At 35.5% G+C, this 24,042-nt stretch overlaps 1 protein-coding gene across 7 annotated transcripts in view; it reads left to right on the top strand.

Annotated features, from left to right (window-relative positions):
• The window catches only part of RAPGEF2 (Rap guanine nucleotide exchange factor 2), a 278,622-nt gene that overhangs the window by 217,150 nt on the left and 37,430 nt on the right, over positions 1–24,042 (top strand). For all 7 annotated transcript variants that reach the window (XM_008049096.1, XM_008049094.2, XM_021708058.1 and 4 more), the window contains 3 exons: positions 5,027–5,158; positions 16,989–17,166; positions 23,548–23,684. In XM_008049096.1, coding sequence (XP_008047287.1) covers positions 5,027–5,158; positions 16,989–17,166; positions 23,548–23,684 — 447 coding nt within the window. The remainder of the gene's footprint in view (positions 1–5,026; positions 5,159–16,988; positions 17,167–23,547; positions 23,685–24,042) is intronic.

Genomic DNA, 24,042 nt, shown 5'->3' with positions numbered 1-24,042 from the left:
TTAATATAATCTGATTTAAATCTTGGTTTAAGAATTTGATTTAAATATTACTCTTGTTTCTTACATATATAGCAAAGTTTGTGGTTAAACTTTGATTCAATCATTTGACTAATAGTAGTTTATTAAAATTGTGAATTCACTAGCCAGGCATGATGGCTAATACCTGTAATCCCAGCACTTTGGGAGGCAGAGGCGAGAGGATTGCCTGAGCTCAAGGATTTGAGACTAGCCTGAGTAACATGGCGAGACCTTGTCTCTACAATAAATCAAAAAAGTAGCCAGGTGTGGTGGCGCACGTGCCTGTGGTTCTAGCTACTTGGAAGACTGAGGCAGAAGGATCGCCTGAGTCCAGCAGGTCGAGACTGTGGTGACTATGAGCATGCCACTACACTCCAGCCTGCACAGCAGAGTGAGACCTACCCCCCCCAAAAAAATTGTAATTCACAAGTAGCATATTTTAGGACTGTGGATTGTTTGATCCAGGAAAATCTTGAACAGTAATATATTTGCAAATCAATATTTAAAATGTGTAAATGATAGAAATGAAAACTATAAATGAGAATTGTGTTATGAATGAATTGCTCGGAGATATATTGGTATAAGATTAAAATGTATTTTGTGTTAATTTTTAAGGAATTAATTATTATTTGATTTTATTCAGGTAATTCTGTATATAGTCCCAGCTTCATAAAATTTTCTTTGTTTTTTTCAACAGAATTTCTGTTGAAATAGTGGCTAGAGTCACAAGATAATTCACAATCCTATTTTAAGCTGGAATTTAGTTAAATAGCATACTGATATGTAGTAATTAGCACCTGGTCAAACTTACAAAAGTTTGGGATAAGTGAATCTTGCTGTCATGTTGTGCCCTTTTTGTATATTTTACTCAGACCATAAGCTACATTCTTTTTAGGGGTCTTGTCTTGCCCTTATGCCCTTAGGTTAAAATGTAGGTAACTGCACCTATGTCTGCTTCCTGACTCTTAACCTGAATATGATTCATTTGTATCTTAAAAGCTTTATTTTTCCTAGGCATGGGCTTAGATCTCTGTTCTATGAAAATGTTGTGGCAGGACCAAATCCGTGTATTTCAGACTCTTCCCTCATGGGAACACCTTTTATGACTTCTCCTACTCCAGAACTTGACTGACGTGTATTGTCAATGAAATTTAATAATACTATTGTTATCTCAGTTTGTAAAAAATAGATTGTAAGATTTCTTGAAATGGCATCTATTCTTGCCTCTCTTATCTAAAGAGGTATTTAATTCATGCTAAATTATTGTTTAATTTATCATTATACATAGATAATAGGGGGAAGGGGATAAAAAACAGTGTTTAAAAACTATGTTTAAGTTGGGCATGGTGACATGTGTCTGTCCTAGCTGTTCAGGAGGCTGAGATAGGAGATTTGCTTGAGCCTAGGAGTTAGAGACCAGCCTGGACAACATAGTGAGACCTTATCTCAAAAAAATCCCTACATTTATTTTTTTTCTATTGTTTATAACACTTATCACAATGACTTTTTGGGTAGTAGAAGTTTTGGTTGAAATCAGAAATGTCTTACACCTCGATATTCTCTGCTTCTAGAGTAGTGTCTTACAGCAGATTCTCAAAAAGTACTTATTAAATGGAATTGAATTTTTTAAAGTGAAAGTATTTCTTTCTCTTTAGGCAGTCTTTGTCGTATTGGACCTAACATTACCATTGTAAATATGATATTTGTGGCTATAAGTTGGCATAAATGACTAGATTGTGGCACATACATGCTGCATGCTTGTCTGTTCTGTTAGACTGGCACTCCTATGGCACCTAGTGCTCCCTCCACACACCTAGTTCATCTTAGGAAAGATGAACAGATGATGGATTCCAAAAAGTTCCATAAGACCTGAATAAATAAAAAGTAAAAATGTATTAGGTAGTTATATCTTCATTTGACATATTGAGTTGCTTTAAAAAAAAAAAATTACACTGTATAGCACGTCAACCTGAGTCAGGTCCAATAGAAATCAGTGTATTATTCTATAATTACATGTATTAGTTGAAGACTTTTTAAGTTCCCTGAGCCATAGAGTAGTGTTTCCCCAGTTGCCTTCTGTAATAAGTGAATGAATTAAATGGAAGCATCACTAGGATGATAAAGGGTATGTGTACTGGCTATGAACATATTATTCATTTAAATATCTGATAACCATCACTTGGTGGCATGCAGAATCATTCATGAATGCATTTCTGCAAACTTCTGTCTTCATATTGTTCCTGAAGAAATCCTGCCAATATTTCACTATTCCACATTGTGAGTAAAATACATATATTCTGAATTCTTCTTGACTTTTTTTGTTTTTTTGTGGAGTCAGAGTCTCACTCTGGGCAGTGGAACCCTCACGACCACTGCAGCCTCGACCTGCTGGGCTCAGGCAATCCTTCCACCTCAGCCTTCCAAGCAGCTGGAACTACAGGCATGTGCCACCATGCCCAGCTATTCTGAAATTGTCTATCCCTTGCAGATAAATTGTTACTGTCCTAAATTTTAAATATTTCACGACATCTCAATTATCAGTTTCTAAAAAAATGCTGTTAGTAACATAGCTTTGCAGTTATTTTACACCTTTGAATAAACATTTCACTTCTTCCAGGTCCTCCACATATGGTTTTTTTCCTTTATTTATTTGACTTCTAATTATATGCCCCTATTAAATTCATGTTTAAATCTTTCCTTTGTATACCTTGCATCTCATAAAACTAAAAACTATGATTTCTGAACTGATTATTTATAAATATTGTTAAATATTACGCACTTAAGGTAGGGAGGAGTATAATCTATTCAAAGTCAAGTCTGAATGATTATGGTATATAAATACATTTGCCTGTTTGTCTGGAGCTTTGAAGGATCAAAACCCTTGATGCCTGTCATAAACCTGAATCGTCTCTTCAGTGAGGCTTATTCTGGACATGGACTAACACTGCATTTTTGGAGGGGGAGAAGTGATAAGGATGAAAGGGTAGACAGTAATGTTATTAAGATAGACCTTCATTTAATTAATAATTAGTCTTTATATTACTATTAGCCAGCTAAATAAGAATAACATACAGGCAGGGAAGACAGAATGCATTTCATGATGCTAGTTAGCTTATACTCATATTTTGAAATGTTGTGTGCATTGTTAGCCAATAATATAAGTATGACATTATAGATACATATAGTGCCCTTTTTTAAATTCAAAAATAATTGGTAATAACCAATAAGAGTGTCCGATTCAGCGGGGCTCGGTGGCTCAGCCTGTAATCCTGCGCTTTGGGAGGCTGAGGTGAGTGGATTGCCTGAGCCCGCAGGTTCGTGACCCGCCTGGGCGACTTGGCGAGACCTCATCTCTACAATAAATCAAAAAATTAGCCGGGCGTGGTAGCGCGTGCCTATAGTTCCAGCTACTCAGAAGGCTAAGACGGAAGTATCGCCGGAGCCCAGCAGGTTGAGGCTGCGGTGGCTGGGAGCAGCCACTTCACTCCAATCTGGGCGACAGAGTGAGACTCCAACTCAAAAAAAAAAAGTGTCTGATTCTTAAGGGCAGTTCTTAGAGTCTCACTGACTGAGTAGAACATAAGAGGAAAGGGGCTTAGTAAGCATTTGTTGAATGAGTGGATGTGTGAATGTTTTCTTTTTTGATGCATTTTCTTGATGTATGAGGAGTAATAGCACCTGAGAGGGACGCTTAGCAAATCTGTTGTTAATAGAGGCTATTGTTATTTAAATATGAAGAAGTAGAAGATTGATATTGATATATATATGTGTATAGATAGATAGATGTTGTCCATACTTCCTCATTTCTGAGTTCTTTGATGACTCTTTCTGCATAGTGCCCAGCTCAGTTACGTGCTTGATAATACACTTCGTCAATTCTAAGATGCTCTTTTTTTTCCTTCTTTTCATTTTTTTTTGAGTTGGAGTCTCACTCTGTTGCCCAGACTGGAGTGCAGTGACCGCTCCCGGCCACCGCAGCCACGGCCTGCTGGGCTCCGGTGGTCCTTCCCCCTCAGCCTTCCAAGTTGCCGGAATTACAGGTGCGCGCTACCACGCCCGGCTAATTTTTGATTTATTGTAGAGATGAGGTCCCGCCAAGTTGCCCAGGCGGGTCTCGAGCCCGTGGGCTCAGGCAATCCACTCACCTCAGCCTCCCAAAGCACAGGATTACAGACTGAGCCACCGAGCCCAGCTTTTTTTCTTTTTTTCTTACCTTTAAACATCATTTGGGCATAAAAGAACCTGGAATCTGTTTTCTTGTTTAAACTGTTTCTTGTCACAAAGTTGCATTTGTGATTGTTAACAAATACCAGTAATATTCTCATGGTGTGTAATTTAAGAATTGTAACTTACTAAATTAAATGCTCACCAAAGTTCATCTTAATCACTAAACCCGCCTATTTAAGCATTGAATTTAGAATTATTTACAGTTCATTGTATTCCTATAATCTTTCTTATTACTGTTATTTGAGTCGGGGTCTCACTCTGTCACTCAGACTGGAGTGCAGTGGTATGATTATGGCTATTATTATTATTATTATTATTATTAGAGTGGGCTCTCACTCTGTCACCCAGGCTGGAGTGTAGTGGTATGATCATGGCTCACTGCAGCCTCAAACTCCTTGGCTCAAGCGATTCTCCTGCCTCAGCCTTCCAAGTTTCTGGGACTACAGGCATGCTCCACCACACTTGGCTAGTTTTTTTATTTTTGGTTTTGTGGAGACAGAGATCTTACTGTCTGGCCAGGCTGATTTCGAGCTCCTGGGGTCTCAAAGTGCTGGGGTTACAGGTGTAAGATACCGCACCTAGCCAATAAGCTTTAACAATTTATTGTGTGATTTTTGGTAAATAGGAAAATATTTAGTAATTTATGAATTTGAAAAATGAAGAATTTTTAAAAGTAACTTTTGGCTCAGGGCTGTGGAATAAAATATATTATAATTTTAAAATGTCTTCTTGGAGTTCTTGATTCAAATTGTAATCCTAGTTTTTCCTGTTCCTTCCATAGCTTCCTGCAGATTTCACAAAACTACATCTTACTGACAGTCTCCACCCACAGGTGACCCACGTTTCTTCTAGCCATTCAGGATGTAGTATCACTAGTGATTCTGGAAGCAGCAGTCTTTCTGATATCTACCAGGTAAGAGAGTGTTTTCCTTGTCATTTGTTTTGTTTCATTTATTCCAAGAAGTTTGTTATCAGAATTTTAAATAGAGTTGTTGCAATAAATGTATTTACCTTGACTTTAAATATTTTATTTATTTGACCATAAATGTAGTAGGTTTATGACCCTTTCTTGACTAAAAAACTGTAGAATTTAGTAACTTTTTCCTTTTTTTTTTTTAATTTGTACAGTATATTAGCTACAAGTATAATTTTGTTACATGTATAGATTGTGTAGTGGTGAAGTCAGGGCTTTTAGGGTATCCATCACCCAAATTACGTACATTGTACCCATTAAGTAATTCCTTATTATGTACCCTCCCACCTCCTCATCCAGTCTCTATTGTTTGTCATTCTATACTCTACATCTATATATACACATTATTTAGCTCCCACTTGTGAGAACATGTGGTATTTGACTTCTTTGTCTAGTTTGTTTCATTTAAGATAATGGCCTCCAGTTCCATTTGTGTTGCTACAAAAGATGTGATTTAATTCTTTTTATGGCTATATATAGTATTTCAAGGTGAATTTTTGCCACATTTTCTTTATCCTGTCATTTGTTGATGGACATTTAGCTTGGTTCCATGTCTTTGCTGTTGTGAATAGTGCTGTGATGAACATATAGGTGCAGGTGTCTTTTTGATATAATGATTGTTTTTCCCTATGAGTAGATACCTAGTGGTTGGGCTTGCTGGATTAAATGGTAATTCTGTTTTTATTTCTTTGAGAAATTTCCATACTGTTTTTCACAAAGGTTGTGCTAATTTATATTCCCACCAACAGTGTATAAGCATTCCTTTATTTCCACATCCTTGCTGACATGTTTTTAAAAATATCTTTTTAATAATAGCCATTCTAACTGATGTAAGATGATATCTCATTGTAATTTCAATTTACATTTCTCTGATGAATAGTAATGTTGAGGATTTTTCCATAGGCTATTGACTATTTGTATGCCTTTTGAAAAATGTCTGGCTCACGCCTATAATCCCAGCATTTTGGGAAGTTGCGGCGAGAGGATGCCTGAGCCCAGGGGTTTGAGACCGGCCTGGGCAACTTGGTGAGACCTTGTCTCTACAATAAATCAAACGAATTAGCTGGTCATGGTGGCATGAACTTTAGTTCCAGCTACTTGGAAGGCTGAGGCAGAAGGATCACCTGAGCCCAACAGGTCAAGACTATGGTAGCCATGTGCATGCTACTACACTCCAGCCTGGGTGAGAGTGAGACTACGACCCAGACAAAAAAATAAAACAAAAGAAAAGAAAAATCTCTATTCATATCATTTGCCTACTTTTTAATGGAATTTTTTGTTTTGTTTTGTTTTTCTTGTTGAGTTCCTTATGGCTGCTGGATATTAGTCTTTGGTCAGATGCATAGTTTGCAGATATTTTCTCCCACTCTGCAGATTATCTATTCACTCTATTATTTCTTTTGCTCTGCAGAAACTTTTTAGTTTAATTGAGCCCCATTAGTGCTTGTTCTTTTGAAATCTTAGTTATGAATTTTTTGCCTAGAGCAATGTCCAGAAGAGTTTTACCTAGGTTTTCTTCTAGTATTTTTATAGTTTTGAGTCTTACATTTAAATCTTTATTTCATCTTTAGTGAATTTTTATACATAGTGAGAGATAAGGATCCAGTTTCATTCTTCTGCATATGGCAATCCAATTATATCTTTAAAAAGATTTCCTTTTCCCATTGTATGTTCTTGTCAGCTTTGTCAGAGATCAGTTATCTGTAGGTATGTGGCTTTATTTCTGGGTTCTCTATTCCATTGGTCTTTGTGTCTATTTTTATACCAGTACCATGCTGTTTTGGTTACTATAGTAGTATAATTTGAAGTCAGGCCGTGATGTCTCCTGCTTTCTTCTTTTTGCTCAGGGTTACTTTGACTATTTGGGTTCTTTTTTTGGTTCCATATGAATTCTCAGATTGCTTTTTCTAATTCTGTTAAAAATTACATTGGTATTTTGGTAGGGATTACACTGAATCTGTAAATTGCTTTGGGCAGTACTGTCATTTTTAACAGTGTTAATTCTTTCTGTTCATGAGAATTGGGTGTTTTTCCATTTGTTTGTGTTACCTACAACTTCTTTATTTTTTTAAACCTACAACTTCTTTAATTAGTGTTTTGTAGTTTTCCTTGTAGAGATCTTTCACCTCCTTGGTTAAGTATATCCCTAGGTTCGTGGGATTTTTGGCTTGTTTTGTTTTTGTAGCTATTATAAATGAGATTGCCTTCTTGATTTGGTTCTAGCCTAGATTGTAAGGGTATATAGAAATGCTTCTAAATTTTGTACACTGATTTTGTATTTAGAAATTTTGCTGAATTTATAAAAATCTTAGGGGTTTTTATGGTGGAGTTCTTAAGATTTTCTTGATATAAGATCATATCATCAGTGAACAAGGATAATTTTACTTCCTCTTGTCCTATCTGGATGCCTTTTTCTCCTCCCTTGCATGATTATGGTGACTAGAACTTCTAGTATTATATTGAATAGCAGTGGTGACAGTGGGCATCTTTGTCTTGTACCAGTTTTTAGAGGGTATGCTTTCAACTTTTCCTCATTCAGTTTAATGTTGGCTGTGAGGTTGTTGTATGTGGCAAATTTTTCTTATTATAGTCTATATTGAGCATGACAAGAGGAAGGATTTATTAAGATTGGATCATAAATTGTATTTCTTTTAGTTTTTTAATTAGCTATAGATTTATTGTGTGCTTAAAATAAATTCTTATGATGAATGGAAAATAATCTAGAACTCTGGAATTCCAAAAATGTTTTTTAAATAAAATATTTAATTGTTAAGGAATAGTTTACTGGTTTAGAATATGCAAATTTAGAAAAAGTGAATTAAAATGCCAAAAAATTCTTTTTTGAGGCCTCTAGATACGTTTTATTAATTAAATGGCTTCAAACAAAAAAAAGAAAAAACATTATATTCACTTTACAAAGTATTATTTTTGGCTTCTTGGAAATTGTGACATAAGATAGCCATAATAGTAACTTTCTTTAGAAATGTTATCGTTATGAAAGATCATTGATGTATTTAGTGTTAAGCTTCTATTTTTTTTCCAAAATTACTAAAAATAAGTGAACAGTTAGAATACCATAAATACAAGACATTTAAGTCCTAAATTTAACAGATCTTAGAAAATAAATTTTCTTTTAAGGAGAGAATATATTAGGTAATTACTTGCCTCAGTTTACCTCTCTACCACATGTACGGACATGCATACACACAAACATACTTTTTCTGTTCTGGAAGTTGATTGTTTTCCCATCTTTTTTTTTTTTCTTGAGTCAGGATCTTACTCTGTCATCCAGTCTGGAGTGTAGTGGCATGGTCTCCGCACAGTGCAGGCTCAAACTCCTGGGCTGAAGTGATCCTCCTGCCTCAGCCTCTCAAATAGCTGGGATTACAGGAGTGAGCCATTGTACCCAACACAGAAGTTAATTTTTATCAACATTTATTGAAGAGTTTCCTTACAGAAGAATGAACAGTATATATAAAATCTGTGCTTTAGCTCATATTAATTGAAAGACCATAACAGAGTCATTTTTTTAAAACCTTGAGGTGATTGTTATACATTTTGAACATCTATACTATGAATGTAGATTGAAGTTATATATAGCATTTTTTATTGTTCTCTTCAAATACGAACCTGGATGAAATGTCTGAAAGATGTTTATAATAAGAATTAAGTAACTTATTTATGTAATTTATTGAGGTGTATTCTGAAGGGAATTCTGGTGTTAAGTAGATATTGCCTTGAGTAGACCATTTTTTTTCCTTCAATTTTTATTTTTATTTTTATTTTATTTTTTTGTGAAGATGAGGTCTTGCTATGTTGCCTAGGCTAGTCTCAAACTCTAGGCTCAAGCAGTCCTCTCACCTTGACCTCCCAAAGTACTAGGATTTCAGGCATGAGCCACTGTGCCCAGCCTAGGCTGGGTAATTTAATGAGAAAATTCCTGATGGTACTACTTCTGCCCTCATCCAAATGTCTGAGAAACCAGAATATGGGTGAAACTTCCTAATTGTTCTGATATAGTTGGAGCCTGTAGCTGGCAGTCTGGTTTATCTTAGGGTTAGATGAAGAGAAGGATCCCTGTGTATCATTTTGATTCATTTAGTTAAGTTTCAAAACTATTTGTTTCAAATTTAATGACAGATGTGTTCATGTCTGTCAAGCTTATATCCATCATAAGGAAAAATCCATAGATGTATCTAAAGATTTAGCTATTGGCTGTGCAAAACTTAACCCTTAATATAGTCTCAGTAGATCACTTCTGTTGTCATCTAATCATGTTTTAAGGTGAAAAGTCTGACATGAACCAGGTTCAACTTCTAATATCATGTTTGAATTCTCTACTACTTTCCCTCAGTCAAGCATCCAGTTTACTCTTGAGCAATTCCATGGATGAGCAACTTTCTCCCCTGGCAGTGTATTTAATCTTTTTACAATTTGACTTAGGAGATTTGTTTTTTCTTTGCCCCTCCTTACCTCCCTTCCTTGTTGAAAGCTTGTCATCCCTCTCTCTCTCCCTCCCTCCCTCCTCCCTTCCTTGTCGGGAAGCTTATCACATCAAAGTGTGTATAAAGTTTCATGGAAACAAAGAGGTTGAAATTAAATGCTAAGTACAAGGGAGAAATAGGTAGAATAATGTTGCTGAGATGGTGGGAGAAAAGGAATTCAAGAGCAAAGAATGATGGGACTCAGAGGAAGAAACTCTCCTCTCTGTCTAGAGCTCAGCCTGGTGGGTTTTAAGTGGGGAGTTAGAGTGCTGAAGGAATTCCTATATAAGACTTCTCTTTTCTCTCTGAAGAGTTGAGTTCGTTTGTTGAGAGTGAGAGAGTTAGCAGGTAGAGAGTTTAAGAAGAGAGAAGTTTTTAAATAAAAGTGGCAGAGAGTAGGAGAACAAATTGACCAGAGAAATGGAAGCGCAATTGAGTCAGTGCCCTCAAATATAAAGTGATTTCCTTCTGCCTTGTTAAGTAATTTTCTCCACAGTAAGCCCAAAGAAAGCAAAGATTCGACTTCACCCATGGCTGGAGTTTTGCTAAGTGAGTGTAACACAAAAACAGGTAGAGCAGTGGCCAGGCCTTTTCTAACTGCAAAAGCTTGGCTTTTGTGTGCCTTCTGCCTGGAATATTTTCTCATAGCTTGATCCTTTTCTGCCTAATTTTTAAGTATCATCTTCTCAGTTCTTCTGTTACAACCCTGTGTAAAAGAGGGCCTACGTTTTCGTTCTTTTTCTGGCTAGTCCTTTTATTTCCTCCCTAGACTCTAATTGAAATGATTCTACTTTCCTTATTGTCTCTCTGCCTGCTATAATGACAACTTTAGGAAGGCAGGGAACTTGTCTGTCTTACCTCCATTTTTTTCTCCAGGAAATTGTAGGCATACAGTAAAGGTGTGTTGAATAAATGTAATAGATATAATAGACCAGAGACTGACTGTAAGGTAGATATGAAAGGAAGTCAAGATAGATGGTGTGACACTGGTCGTGGTGGCTCTCACCTGTAATCCCAGCACTTGAAAGACAGAGGCAGGAAAATTGCTTGAACCTAGGAGTTTAAGGTCAGCCTTGGGCCACATAATGAGACATTGTCTCTACAAAATTAAAAATTAAAAAATGAGCCAGGTATGGTGGTACACGCCTATTGTCCCAGCTACTTGGGAGGCTGAGGTGGAAGGATCCCCTGAGCCTAGCAGGTTGAGGCTGCAGCGAGCTGCGATTATGCAGTATGGCACTCCAGCTTGGGCGACAGAGTGAGACTCTGACTCAAAAAAGAAAAAAGGTAGGAAGTGTGAATGCTAGACATCAAAGTTGGTAGAGTAGTGAAGATTGAAGATCCTACTTACATTGAAAAAGTGTTAACTTAGAAGCAGATGGAAGCAAGCTGAAAGAAGAAGAGATTATTGGTAATAGGAAACAGAATGCCTACTTTGTGATATGACAGTGCCATTTCTAACCATAATAAGGTCCTGCTTAACTGGTGTGACTATCAGAGTAGTGACATAGGTGGACAGGAAACAGTTGTACAAAATAGATAGGTCAGTACAGCAGAGAGTTTATACAAAGTGGAACTTATGAGTAAGGATGTGATATGTATTAGAGAAAATTTCAGAAATCAATGAAGAAAGTGATAGATTAGTCAATAAATCTCATTGGGGTTGGGGAATCATTTTAAAGAGATAGCAAACAATGTTATAATGAATGCTCAAAACACCTAATAATTTAAAAATCAGTTGATATGAATATTTAAAGTCAGATATAACTGGTTTGTGCAAATTACTCAGCTCACATATTCAAAGGATAGAAGTAGATAATTTACAGAAAGGAAAATGCAAATGTCTCTACCTTAAATATTTAAAATATATTAGTGAGTATATGAAGACTTAAATATGAAACTATTCTGCCTGTCAAATTAGCACACATTTTAATACTTAAAAATCAATATTGGGCTGGGCTCGATGACTCAGCCTGTAATCCCAGCACTTTGGGAGGCCGAGGTGAGTGGATTGCCTGAGCCCGCGGGTTCGAGACCCTCCTGGGCAACTTGACGAGACCTCATCTCTACAACAAATCAAAAAAACTAGCCAGGCATGGTAGCGCGCGCCTGTAGTTCAGCTACTCGGAAGGCTGAGGCGGAAGGATCGCCAGAGCCCAGCAGGTCGAGGCTGCGGTGGCTGGGAGCGGCCATTGCACTCCAGTCTGGGTGACAGCATGAGACTCCAACTTCAAAAAAAATAAAAATAAAAAAATCAATATTTATAGATTTTGTAACACACTTTTATAGTATTGTATGTTTTGAAAGGCAACCTAACAATTTGCATTGAGCTTTAAGTCTCTCTCTCTCTCTCTCTCTCTCTCTCTCTCTCTCTCTCTCTCTATATATATATATATATATGCACATGCCTATATAGACATACAACACAACGTAAATTATTATATACAAACTAGACTTAATACAAACATTATATTTATTTCTAAATATATTTTCATACTTTGCACATATATATGATTTTATGTAATGTTTCTTCTCAGTTTATCTCACTTAAATTAGCATCAATATTAAAATTTAGTATTACTCTATAACCTAAATTTATGAGTCTGACCTAGGTACTATTACTGTTAAATATGTATATTTGAAATGCTACATAAAATTTATTTACACCAAAGGTATTTATTAAGCAACTTGCTTAAGTTTTGCTTATTAAATATTTGCTTATTTAATAAGCAAAACTTTTGATTTTTGCAATTGACTTTAAAGTGTTTAATGATAAAATATGGTGCATATAGTCTCAGTTACTTTGGAGACTGAGGCAGGTGAATTGCTCGAGCCTAGGAGCTCGAGGCTGTAGTGGGCTATGACTATGTCACTGCATTTCAGCCTCAGCAACAAAGTGAAAACCTGCCTCAGAAAAACAAAAACATGGAGTATTTTATTTTTGTTAAATTGTCATGTCACTAGAGCTTTATGGAAATTTTAATTTTTTTTAGTTTGTACATTTTCTTGATTTTTAAAAAAAATAAAAAATAAACTAGTTTTAAGAACTGGATTCACAATCAGTTTAGTCTCTTGTTTTAAATAAATCATAGATCTTTAAACATTGATCTACAGAAAAGAAAATTCAAATGTTTCTACCTTAAATAAAATTTTTAAAGCATATTAGTAATTGATTATGTGAGGATTTAAATATGAAACTATTCTGCCTGTCAAATCACCAACAATTTTCTTAAAATAAATATTTATAAACATTTTCATATACTTCTCATAAGAGTAATTTCTGAAAAGCAACCTAGCGATTTACAATTAAGAGAATATTATTTTTTAAAGAATATTACTATTTAAATATTAATCAACAAATCTATGTTGAGCTGTACATATATAAGGTAAATTAATTTAGAACAGGAGTTATTTGCCTAACTAAAAATGTAAGTCTTTGGACAGGAGCTGTTTGCCTAATTGAAATATGTGTGTCTTTCTCCTTGTTCCTGAGGCAAATAAATGTTAAAATATAAAGTATCTGTTTAAGTGTCATGCCTCCGTTGTTGAATTAAAAGGATTTAAGAATATCAGTATATATTGACTATATTACAATTTTAATACAGTTTTTATCTTTCTTAAAATGTTTAAGTACTGGGCATGGTGGCTCAAGCCTGTAATCCCAGCACTTTGGGAGGCCAAGGCAAGAGACTTGCTTGAGCCCAGGGGTTTGAGACCAGCCTGGGCAACTTGGTGAGACCTTGTAAATAAATACAATAAATCAAAAAATTTGCCGGGTGTATTAGCGCATGCCTGTAGTTCTAGCTACTTGGAAGATTGAAGCAGAAGGATTTCCTGAGCCCAGCAGGTCGAGACTGCAGTGGCCGTGAGTGTGTCACTGCACTCCAGCCTATGCAGAAGAGTGAGACTCCAACTCAACAAAAAAAAAGAAAAGAAAAGTAAAGAAAAGTAATGCATAGATAGCATCTCTTAAAATGTTTATATATTTTTTGGAACCCTGATCTCTGTCTTTCTATCTATCAATCAATCTATCTTCTATCTGTCTATCTATCTGTAGATATAAATATAGGAATTTTTTTGTTTGCTTTTGTTTTTGAGTCGAGGGCTCGCTCTGTTGCCTAGGCTGGAGTGCAGTAGCACAGTAACATCTCATCACAAACTTGACCTCCTGGGTTCAGGCAATCCTTCTAGTAGTTGGTTTAGCCTCTCAAGTAGCTGGGACTACAGGCATGTGCCACCATACTCTGCTAATTTTTTGTGATTTGTTTGTGTGTTTGTTTCTGTAGAGATGAGGTCTCACTATGTTGGCAAGGTTGGTCTTGAACTCCTTGGCTCAAGCAGTCCTCCCATCTCAGCCTCCCAAAGGGATGAGATTACAGGTGTGAGTCACCATGCCTGACCTATTATTATAGTTTATCTATTTTCTTTATAAAGACTCTTTTTAGAAAACTAGACAAATTATTTAGTATTTTTGGTGTGTATAAGTACTAAGATGAAAAAAGGCCCCTGTGGAAGGACCTTTTGATCTGACTTGAGACTGGCTTTCTTTTCCCTTATTTCATTCAAAAGCAGTCCTATAAATGGTGAGAGGCACTCTCTCCAGCTTACAGTTGGTAGAACTGGGGTTCATGGAGATTACGCAACTGTGTTGAAATCACATCATTATGATAGAGACGAGATTTGGAGCTACAGAACTATAAGTGTGTTCACTCAACAAATGTAAATTCAGTAAATGCTATGTCCATGTACTGTTCTTAAGTTTAGTACTCTTCTGGAATCCAGTTTGTGTGCATTAAACTTTCATCTCTACTCAGTCTCCAAACATCTTATTAGTGAGATGGTGGTATTATGATTTCCAAAATGTTTATCAAGTTCTTTTAAAATGTATGATTTAGGGAATTAAGATTAAATGGATACTCTAAATAAGAATAATCCTCTAAATTATTGGTTTAGTGAATGTTATGAGTAGCTTGTTTCTTAGCGTGAAGTACACATAGAGAGACTAAACAGCTATGATCGTTTACACAAATGGAGTGAAGGTTCAATTTTGGCGAGATGGATCCAGTTCATATTTCAAAGTCTTTTTAGTCTACTTAAAAACTTGAATATAATTCATTTAAATGATAATGATTTCTTTGAGAGTAGTATGAAATTATATTTTTCATCTTTTACCATATGTTAGTTGTTTTAAATTTTTTGTCTCAGTATGCCCTTCCTTCACTCTATGCTAATATTAAAGGATGTGTATATAGAGGACTGGTATTGTATAAATATAAGGTGATGAGTAATAAACTTCAATGTGAAGATGAAACGGGTTGAAGTGTAATCATTGCAAGCTTTACCAAATTTTCACATTTCTGGATTTCAGAAGTAAGGGGCTGATAACAATGTTGACCTGGTTTCTCTAACCACAGCCTTGGGATGCTCTATCACATCAAGTTCTACTTCAGTTTCCTTCTAGAATCTAGAGATAATTCAGTGAATTTTGAATTTAAATTAGATGTGTCTCTGAGCGTGTCCTAGTTCTCTCTGAATGGGCCAGTGACTTGCTTTCCCACCTGGAACATCTCTGCTCATAATGGTTAATAGTATGAAGGCCATTGGGCTTTTGGAGACACTAGTTTTTCTGTCTTCAATTACTCTTCCCTTATAATTTTAAAAAATAATGTATGTATTTTAGTTCAGGAAATTGTACCTAAATAACTGAAAATGTGATTAAAACTTATTGTTAAATCTGAGAAAGTATTAACACGTTTGCATTGTTTTAAGACGTAGGATTAAATCTTATGTTCTATTATATAAACTAGGAATTTACAGAGTGAAACATTGTTGATAAGAAAGTAGCACAATTCTGTTAACATTGACAAATTAGGAGAAAAGTGTAGATCCTATATAAGCCATATTCATATTAGATGTCTGTTATAAAGAGCCAGACTAGGTTGTGATTAAGACCCTATAGCCAGAATTCCTGGGTTCTAATCTTGATTCCACAATTTATCAGCCCTATGACCTTGGAAAAATAATCTCTTTGCCTAAGTGTTTAGAAAATAGTAAAAGTTAATAATGGCTCTTACTTTGTAGGGCTATTTTAAGAATTAAATGAGTTCATACATACATAGCACTTAGAGCAGTACCTGGCACATTGTAAATACTCAATGTCAGCTTTTTATCAAGTTCAATAACTTATATTTTTATCTTCCTTTTTAAAACTTTATTTACATATTCTCAAAAATAAGATGCTTATCATATTAGAGAATCATGTGGCCTATGATTTATTTGAAATTAGTGAACATTATAATACACATTTTCTACAAAATTAATCATTTTATAATAAGATGTTTTTGGAATTTTAATATTTCATTTGTAAAAACACATTTATGATATTCCAGATTGATTTATAGTTAATATTTAAACTCATTATACTTAAGTAGTATATTCATAAATCTATATCCCTAATGTTGAATAAGATCCATATGATACATGTACATATTACTGAGATCATAATCACAAAAGTTGTAGATTGACCCAAAAAGGATGACTGTTCTAGGCTCAAGCTAGCACAACAGAATACATGCATTCTAGGTTTTGAAATGTGTGACTCTAGTGAGTAGGAAAATATTCAAGTATTAGCATATATCTTGAAATTTGGTGATGCAATCAACTGTGTTGATGAATGGAACTAAAGAATGTGTTGGCTTTAGGCATTTGGTCTCCTATAATGGTTCTTGATTTATAGTTTGAGTGATCGTTGGGATAATCCAACTAGTTGTTAAGGTTTTGTTTTTATATTTATCAAGTTACCTTTGATTTATAGTTCATTTTTCCATAAAATGAGAGGAGAAATGGATCACTCTTCTTGGCATTAGTAAGTTTCCACCTATTCTGTAGAAGGAATTGCTCAGAATTAATAATTGTTACCCTTAACCTCTTAGCTTAAGCCATTCTCCTTGGAAAATTGAGTGAAAACAATAGCTATCTTTTTCTTTATTAAATTGTGTTTTAAGTGCCATATGACATCTCAGATAAGAAGTCAAAATTACTGAGGAAAAGTCATTAATCTTGTCCAAAAATTTAATAGAACTTAAAATCACTCATATTTTGTTGAGGTAACTTTTATATATAGTGTCTGGTATATAAATAGTTGGGTGTTGAGTATATCTAACATAGTTACAGAAAAATCAATATAACAAAAAATTATTTTGAACTAGACTTGTTCTTATCTCTTTGAGGCTCCAAAGATTGATTTACTTAAAATAGTTTTTAATCTCTTGTGTGTATGTCTTAAGGCCACAGAAAGTGAGGCTGGTGATATGGACCTGAGTGGGTTGCCAGAAACGGCAGTGGATTCCGAGGATGATGATGATGAAGAAGACATTGAGAGGGCATCGGATCCTCTGATGAGCAGGGACATTGTGAGAGACTGCCTAGAGAAGGACCCAATTGACAGGACAGATGATGATATTGGTGAGTTTGAATGAGAAAGTGAATTTAAGAGCAAATAAAAATCTTTTGAGGTAAAACTGACTGATAAAATAGAGCCCAAGACTAGTGGGCTTTAAGAAAATTATTAATTTTCTGTGTATAAACAGTAGTATTTATTGAATAAAAGTTGGAAAAAATCAATTTTACTCAGTCAATATCTTCAAGAGTCTACAAATAATGTTATGAATGAAACTTTCTAGTAAATCCTTTTCATGTAACCCCTTTCTTAACTTAGTTTATGACCAAAAAAAGAAAGTTAAAAGTAGGCTTTCCAGCAATATTAATTCTATTAATTTTCTTGTGAGCACTATTCCTATTAAGCTTACATGTTTTCTGTATGTAAACATTAGTCAAGTGGCAGTTAGTAAAATTGTCGTGTAGATGGATTCATTTCTACTTTGGTCCCAAATGAAAGTGAGATGGGTAGAAAGAGACGGCAAAATGTCAAGTTAGAGGCATATGGGCTGTGGGGGTTAGGAGCACCTGAATGAAAAATATAAGTGGCTTTATATCCACCTTCCCACTGCTATCTTTTAATAGTGATCATGTAATAATGAGTTTGTGCAATGAGTGTGCCTCCCGAACTCTGTCTTCTTTCTTAGAATGCTGGGAATGAGATCAACTTCTGCTAGAGTCATCTTCCCACCACAGTTCCAGAATCCATAGCCACCCCTACCTGAGCCCCACTTATCTATTCTACCATTTCCCTGACTTTTTGGGCCAATGTCTGAAAAGAAACGTAGTGAGCTGAGTCTGTTGGAGTTAGATATTAGATGGTGTGGGTATAAGTATGTGTGAATGGCACGTGATGTGTTTGAATGAGACAAATAGATTTGAGCAAAAACTTTTGCCATTTAAACTATGTAATATGCTAGGAAATTAAAGACAAAAAGCCAAAATCGTGGATTAGATATTTGAAATGGAATTTTTTTAGAAATTACTTTGTATAGATGAATATCATATAATGGTAATCATTCATTCATTCATGCAGTGAATGGGATTTTGAGCACCTTCTGTGTACTGAGCGCTTTCCTTGGTCCTGGCAGCTCAGTGGTGAATGAGGCCGATGAGGTCCTTGCTCTGTTATAGTCTGTTAGGGGAGATAAGCAAGTGAGGAAGCAGATACATTGTAGGAAGTGAGTGCAGTGAGGAATAAGAAAGTGGTGCTAGGGGGATAGATGCAGGGGAGTGACCTCAATGGAATGGCTCAGTTTCATCCTCTGAAGACCTCAGTCTGCACTTTTTTGTGTCTAACCACATACTCATCTAATTTTCATTGTCCAAAAATGAGTTTTGCTTTCTTGTTCTTTGACCTTGTTAACTTTTCTTTTTTAATCCCTTAATTATAGTTTTTTTGCTTGTTTTAACTCTCACCCAGGCTGAAGTACAGTGGTTCATTGTAGCCCCAACTTCCTAAGCTCAAGGAATCCTCTTGCCATAGCCCTATGAGTAGCTGGAACTACAGGCACGTGCCACCATGCCCTGCTAATTTTTTAATTTTTTGTAGCAAGATCTCGCTATGTTGTCCAGGCTGGTCTTGAACTCCAGACTTCAAACAATTTTCCCACCTTGGCCTCCCAAAGTGCTGGGATTACAAGCTTGAGCTACTGTGCCTGGCCCTGTAATTGCAGTTTTAAAGAAAGAATTAAATTGAAAGTGTGTTCAGTTTACCATTTCAATCCAGAATATTTGCTCATAGATGTGTTTTCTTTAATTAGATGAAAAATTGCTTATGAGCAGATTGAGTTGAAAATTATTTGTTTGTAAGCTAGTGTATCTTTTTTGAATCTGTTCATTTCAGAAGTTATTGAAGAATATGCTGATTATTAAAACATGTGTAGCATGTCTCTCATTCCTTGAAATTTGTTATTTAAGACACCTTCTTTCCCAGAATTTTCTAGAAAACAAGAGCTATGTTGATATCTACAAACAAAAAGCTGTCTTGGCTAGGCATGGTGACTCATGCCTGTAATCCCACATTTTGGGAGGCCAAGAGTTAGGAGGGTTGCCTGAGCCCAGGAGTTGAAGACCAGTCTAGGCAACATAGTGAGACCTCATTTCTACCAAAAAAAAAAAAAAAAAAAATAGCTGAGCATGGTGGCGCACATCTGTAATCCCAGCTACTCTGGAGACTAAGATGGGAAGATCACTTGAGCCAGAAGTTCAAGGCTATGGTGAGCTGTGATAATGCCACTGTACTCCAGCCTGGGCGACATAGTGAGATGCCGACCTAAAAAAAACAACAAAAAAAAGCTGTCTTTTTAAAATAAAGGGCCTGTCAATATAATCCCTAGAGTGAGTAACATTTATTTTAGTACCAATTTACTGGCAAACAGTGATGATTCTGATGCTTGTTGGTATCAAATAGATATTTATTTAAAGTAATAAATCACTAACATTAAAGTAGTAAATCACTAACATTAATAATCCTTAAGATTGTTGTTTGGTCTATACAAGATCTTGAGTTTGTGTGTGGGGTGTGTGTGTGTGTTTTGAGTTAGAGTCTCACTCTGTTGCCCAGGCTGGAATGCAGTGGCGCACTCATGGCCACCCCACCCCAGAGTCAACCTGCTGAGCTCAGGCGATCCTTCTGCTTCAGCCTTCCAAGTAGCTGGAACTACAGGTGTGCGCTACCATACCTGGCTAATTTTTTGATTTATTGTAGAGATGGGGGTCTCGCCAAGTTGCTCACCTCGGCCTCCCAAAGTGCTGGGACTACAGGCTTGAGCTGCCGTGCCCAGCTGATCTTGAGATCTTAAACGATCTTGTAGTCTATCTCCCCCCAAATAAAACATATGAGAACTCTTTAGCCCTTTGCCATTACTCTTGTTTAATCTAACATCCCACAGTATTCAGTGAAAACAAATACTCTTTATGTGAAATACAAACTTATGTGTGATTGATGTTTTCTCTAGATGCTTCTCTTCCTACCCACCTTCCTCCACCCTGCAGAAAAGGGAGAGATGATGTTGAAGTTAAGTCATATGAAATTGCTAAAATTTGGTCATTTTACCAGCTGCAGGAAGAAAATAATTTCTTTTTGGGTTTTCATAGATTCTTGAGTATACTTTTGTTTCAACACTTTGAAGGGAGGGATTTAATCTTCATTTTTGCTCTAGAACTCATGACTTTGAAAGGTACTCAGCTATTGGCTGGTTGTAAGGGCTTGACACTTCAAGGTAGAGAACTAATTTGATCTCTTTAAAAAAAAGCCCAACGTATTTTTTAAAACCTTAATATTAAACATTTCTTTTTTTTTTTTTTGAGTTGGAGTCTCTCTCAGTCGTCCAGACTGGAGTGCAGTGGTCGCTTCCAGCCACCGCAGCTCAACCTGCTGGGCTCCAGCGATCCTTCTGCCTCAGCCTTCCAAGTAGCTGGAACTACAGGCGCGTGCTACCATGCCCAGCTAATTTTTGATTTATTGTAAAGATGCGGTCTCACCAAGTTGCCCGGGCGGGTCTCGAACCTGCGGGCTCAGGCAATATCCTCACCTCAGCCTCCCTAGGTGCTGGGATTACAGGCTGAGCCACCAAACCTGGCCAGCATTTCTTATAGAAAGTTGAATTGAGCAAAGCAAGATAAGGTAATTTTCTGAATTGGCTTCAGCTTCCAATGTCTGTAAGTTGATTATTTGTTTTTTTGTGTCCCATTGACTGGGAAAAAGGTTTTTTTAAGGTTAATTTTTTTATAAACAATAATATTCCTTTTCTAACAAAATAAGTCACAATAGTGTAAAATTCTAATAGATTTGTAAGATTCTAATAGACTATTCCAAGATGTATTTTAGAAAAGTAATCCTGCTTCTTTCATCCATGGCCACTGCTTTCCATAGGAACTGTCCTAGTATCCTAATCCCTTTAAGTTTGTATGATACTATGACATTATCAGCATTTATTTTGAGCCCCTATAGCCAAATGTTTCCATTTTATATTATTTTTTAAATAGAAAAAGATAGAAAAGTTTTTTATTTTTTAAAAATTGTTCCAATTCTCTAGTTAATGTAATGTAAAAGTTATCGCAAAACCAGTGATGTCATTACTGAATCCTTGAAAATCTTAAGAAGTCTTAGTTACCGTCTAGTTAAGCGTTTATGTATTTTTGGTTATTCAGTTGAACCTGGAGAATTATGTACTTTTACTATTATTAGATCTTTTCTGTTTCCTTTATTCTTATAATGTATGATACATAGATGTTTTCTGTCTTGTATTTTTAATGTTAGTCATTACTCATATATCACAAATTGATTTTATCACCTACTAATAGTAATTTGTCAAAAAGCAAGAAAAGTGTACATAAGGTACTTTAAAATCCTTAAAGCAAGTATTTGTGAAGATAGTTCATATTTTCTGTCTACCTCATCTTCTCAAATCATATATGTAGTAATTATTTGACTTCTATTATCATCTAAACGTATTACATTCAAAACATTTCTGCCAAGTAATTTCTGGTCTCATATTATTTTTAACCCATGAGTCTTTGCTTGTCTAAGGAAATTTAACAACTGCTAAGGGAGGAAAAAGAGTAAAATGTATGGTCTGTAGGTAATATTGTCAATACTTTATGGTAAGGGATAATGGCTCAAGAAAACAGACTGGAAAGAGCAGAACTAACTGTGATGTGCTAGTCCGAGGACCTTGCCTTGTTCATTTGCCTTTACATTTCAAATAAAAAGGTCAGTGCATTTGAAAACATTGATTCCTACCTCCCGAATGTGATAGATATGGGTCATCTCTTGCAGTGGTATTCAGAATTGCTTAACTTTTCCCCCAGGAATAAATATATTTTATGGAGTGGCACAGACACGCCTACTCATTCCAGAAATAAAGTTTCACCAAACAGAATGTCTTCTTTTTATAAGTGATGTGCTTTGATATTTTATCTTCTTTTTAAAACATGCTGGTTGCAAAAGTAGTTTGATTTCCTGACACATAAATCTGGGTCAGACTGAAGAACACTGTCCTGTTAGAATCCTTGGGTACCACCCATCATTATCATTCTTCTGAAAGCCAGAGCCACCCTGTGTTATGAAGTCTTAGACAGTAGGGATGACGTAGAGTCTAATCAGAGCATGACATTACCCAACTGGGCCAGATAAATCCACTCAGTCTGTCCTTCCAGAAATGTCATATCTGGAAAAATATATTCACGGAATGTATCTTTCTATTGTACTTTGTTTTAGCAGTTATTGTGTTATATCCAATAATATAAAATTTGTCATGAAATCTTAACACATAGGGAGAGTTTGATTATATACAAGAAAGTAGTAGAGTTTTTATTTAGCTGAGAGGTGAATGGCATCATGGTTATGATGATGATGACAATAATACCAGTTCTCATTTGTTGAATGTTTACTCTGTGCTAAGGACTCTGTCATCTTTATTGCATTTGATTCTCACAGGTTTCTAATAGGTACCATATTCTTCTGTAAATACCATGTCTTAAGAAAAGTAGTCAGCTTGCCCGAGTAATACAACTAGTGAGCATTCAAATGTCTGAGGCACTCTCTGTGTTCTCTACCACTGTCTATCCAGCATGAGCTTTGGAGGCTGCTGGTCTTGTCACTGTCACCCCTTAGTTATATGACTCTGAGCCTCAATTTTCCTCCCTGTGAAATGAAAAAGAAAACATATTTCATAGAGCCATGGTGAGGAGTAAGGAAAGAATTTAGGAGGTCATACTTAAAGCTACCTAATAATTGGGAAGCAAGGGACTTGAAGAGACTATGAAGTCCTCCCTCCCTTTGGTCCATAGCCAGAAACATGTCAATGTATAAACTGTCCCTTCATAGCAGTGCTAGTACAAAGAGTGATTAAACCTTTTTTGTGAATCTGTGAGTTAAATGGTATATCAGTTTTTATTTGTATTTATCATATGTTGTTAATTTTTTAATTGGTTAATTCTTATGGATTTGTTTGATCCTTAGAAAATATCACTTGGAATATTTGTAAATTGAGGGTAGTTATTTCTGCTGACTGTTTTAGGCATCATCTGTCCAAAAGGAATGAACTTGTTGACTTGGTAGAGGATTCTCAGAGCTACATTTCATTTTAGCTCTTGTAAGCCTTGTATCTCATTTTTAGTTGAAATTTCCCATTTGAATTTTTGTAATTTCTTTGGTGTCATTAGAATTTAAGATGTAAACTGTTACCTGTGAATCAACAAGAAAATGTCATTATTTCCACTGTGACAGAATTCTTTGTGAACCTGCGGTATATTTAACTTGTACTAAAGACACTTAAAATGCATTTTTTTATAGGCAAAATTGTAAGATATTCAAAAAGAAAGAACGCTAAAATGTTATTTGACAATACTTGTTTTTAATAAAAGTTGTAGTTTTGACATGGAGTATCTTTTGTTTTTCAGAACAACTCTTAGAATTTATGCACCAGTTGCCTGCTTTTGCCAATATGACAATGTCAGTGAGACGAGAGCTCTGTGCTGTGATGGTGTTTGCAGTGGTGGAAAGAGCAGGGACCATAGTATTAAATGATGGTGAAGAGGTTAGTACATATTTCTACCACTTAAAAAGTTTTTGTTTGAGGATCCCTCAGTACAGCAATTGAACAGAAACCCAATTGTTATTTTTCCTTTTTAAAAACCCAGCAATAATAAGATTGAATACATAAAGAATTATGATACACCTATGATGTCCCAGTATTCTCCATTCCTTATTTTATTTTGTTATTTGTAGTATTTAATACAATACAGATAAAAAAAATTTTTATATATTAACTTTTTGGTTTTGTAACTTAAATATTCATAAGTGTAACATCCTCTATCAGACAAAACGATGTTCTTATTGAGGCAGTGGTGGTCATTTTATCTTGTTTACATGAGCTCTGGGTGACAGAGAAATCC

The sequence above is a fragment of the Carlito syrichta genome, unplaced genomic scaffold (assembly GCF_000164805.1).
Source record: "Carlito syrichta isolate Samal-C Ts95f unplaced genomic scaffold, Tarsius_syrichta-2.0.1 Scaffold130519, whole genome shotgun sequence".
Lineage (NCBI taxonomy): Eukaryota > Metazoa > Chordata > Mammalia > Primates > Tarsiidae > Carlito > Carlito syrichta.
Note: the sequence above shows the minus strand (reverse complement) of the source record. Positions and strands in the feature narration are given on the sequence as shown.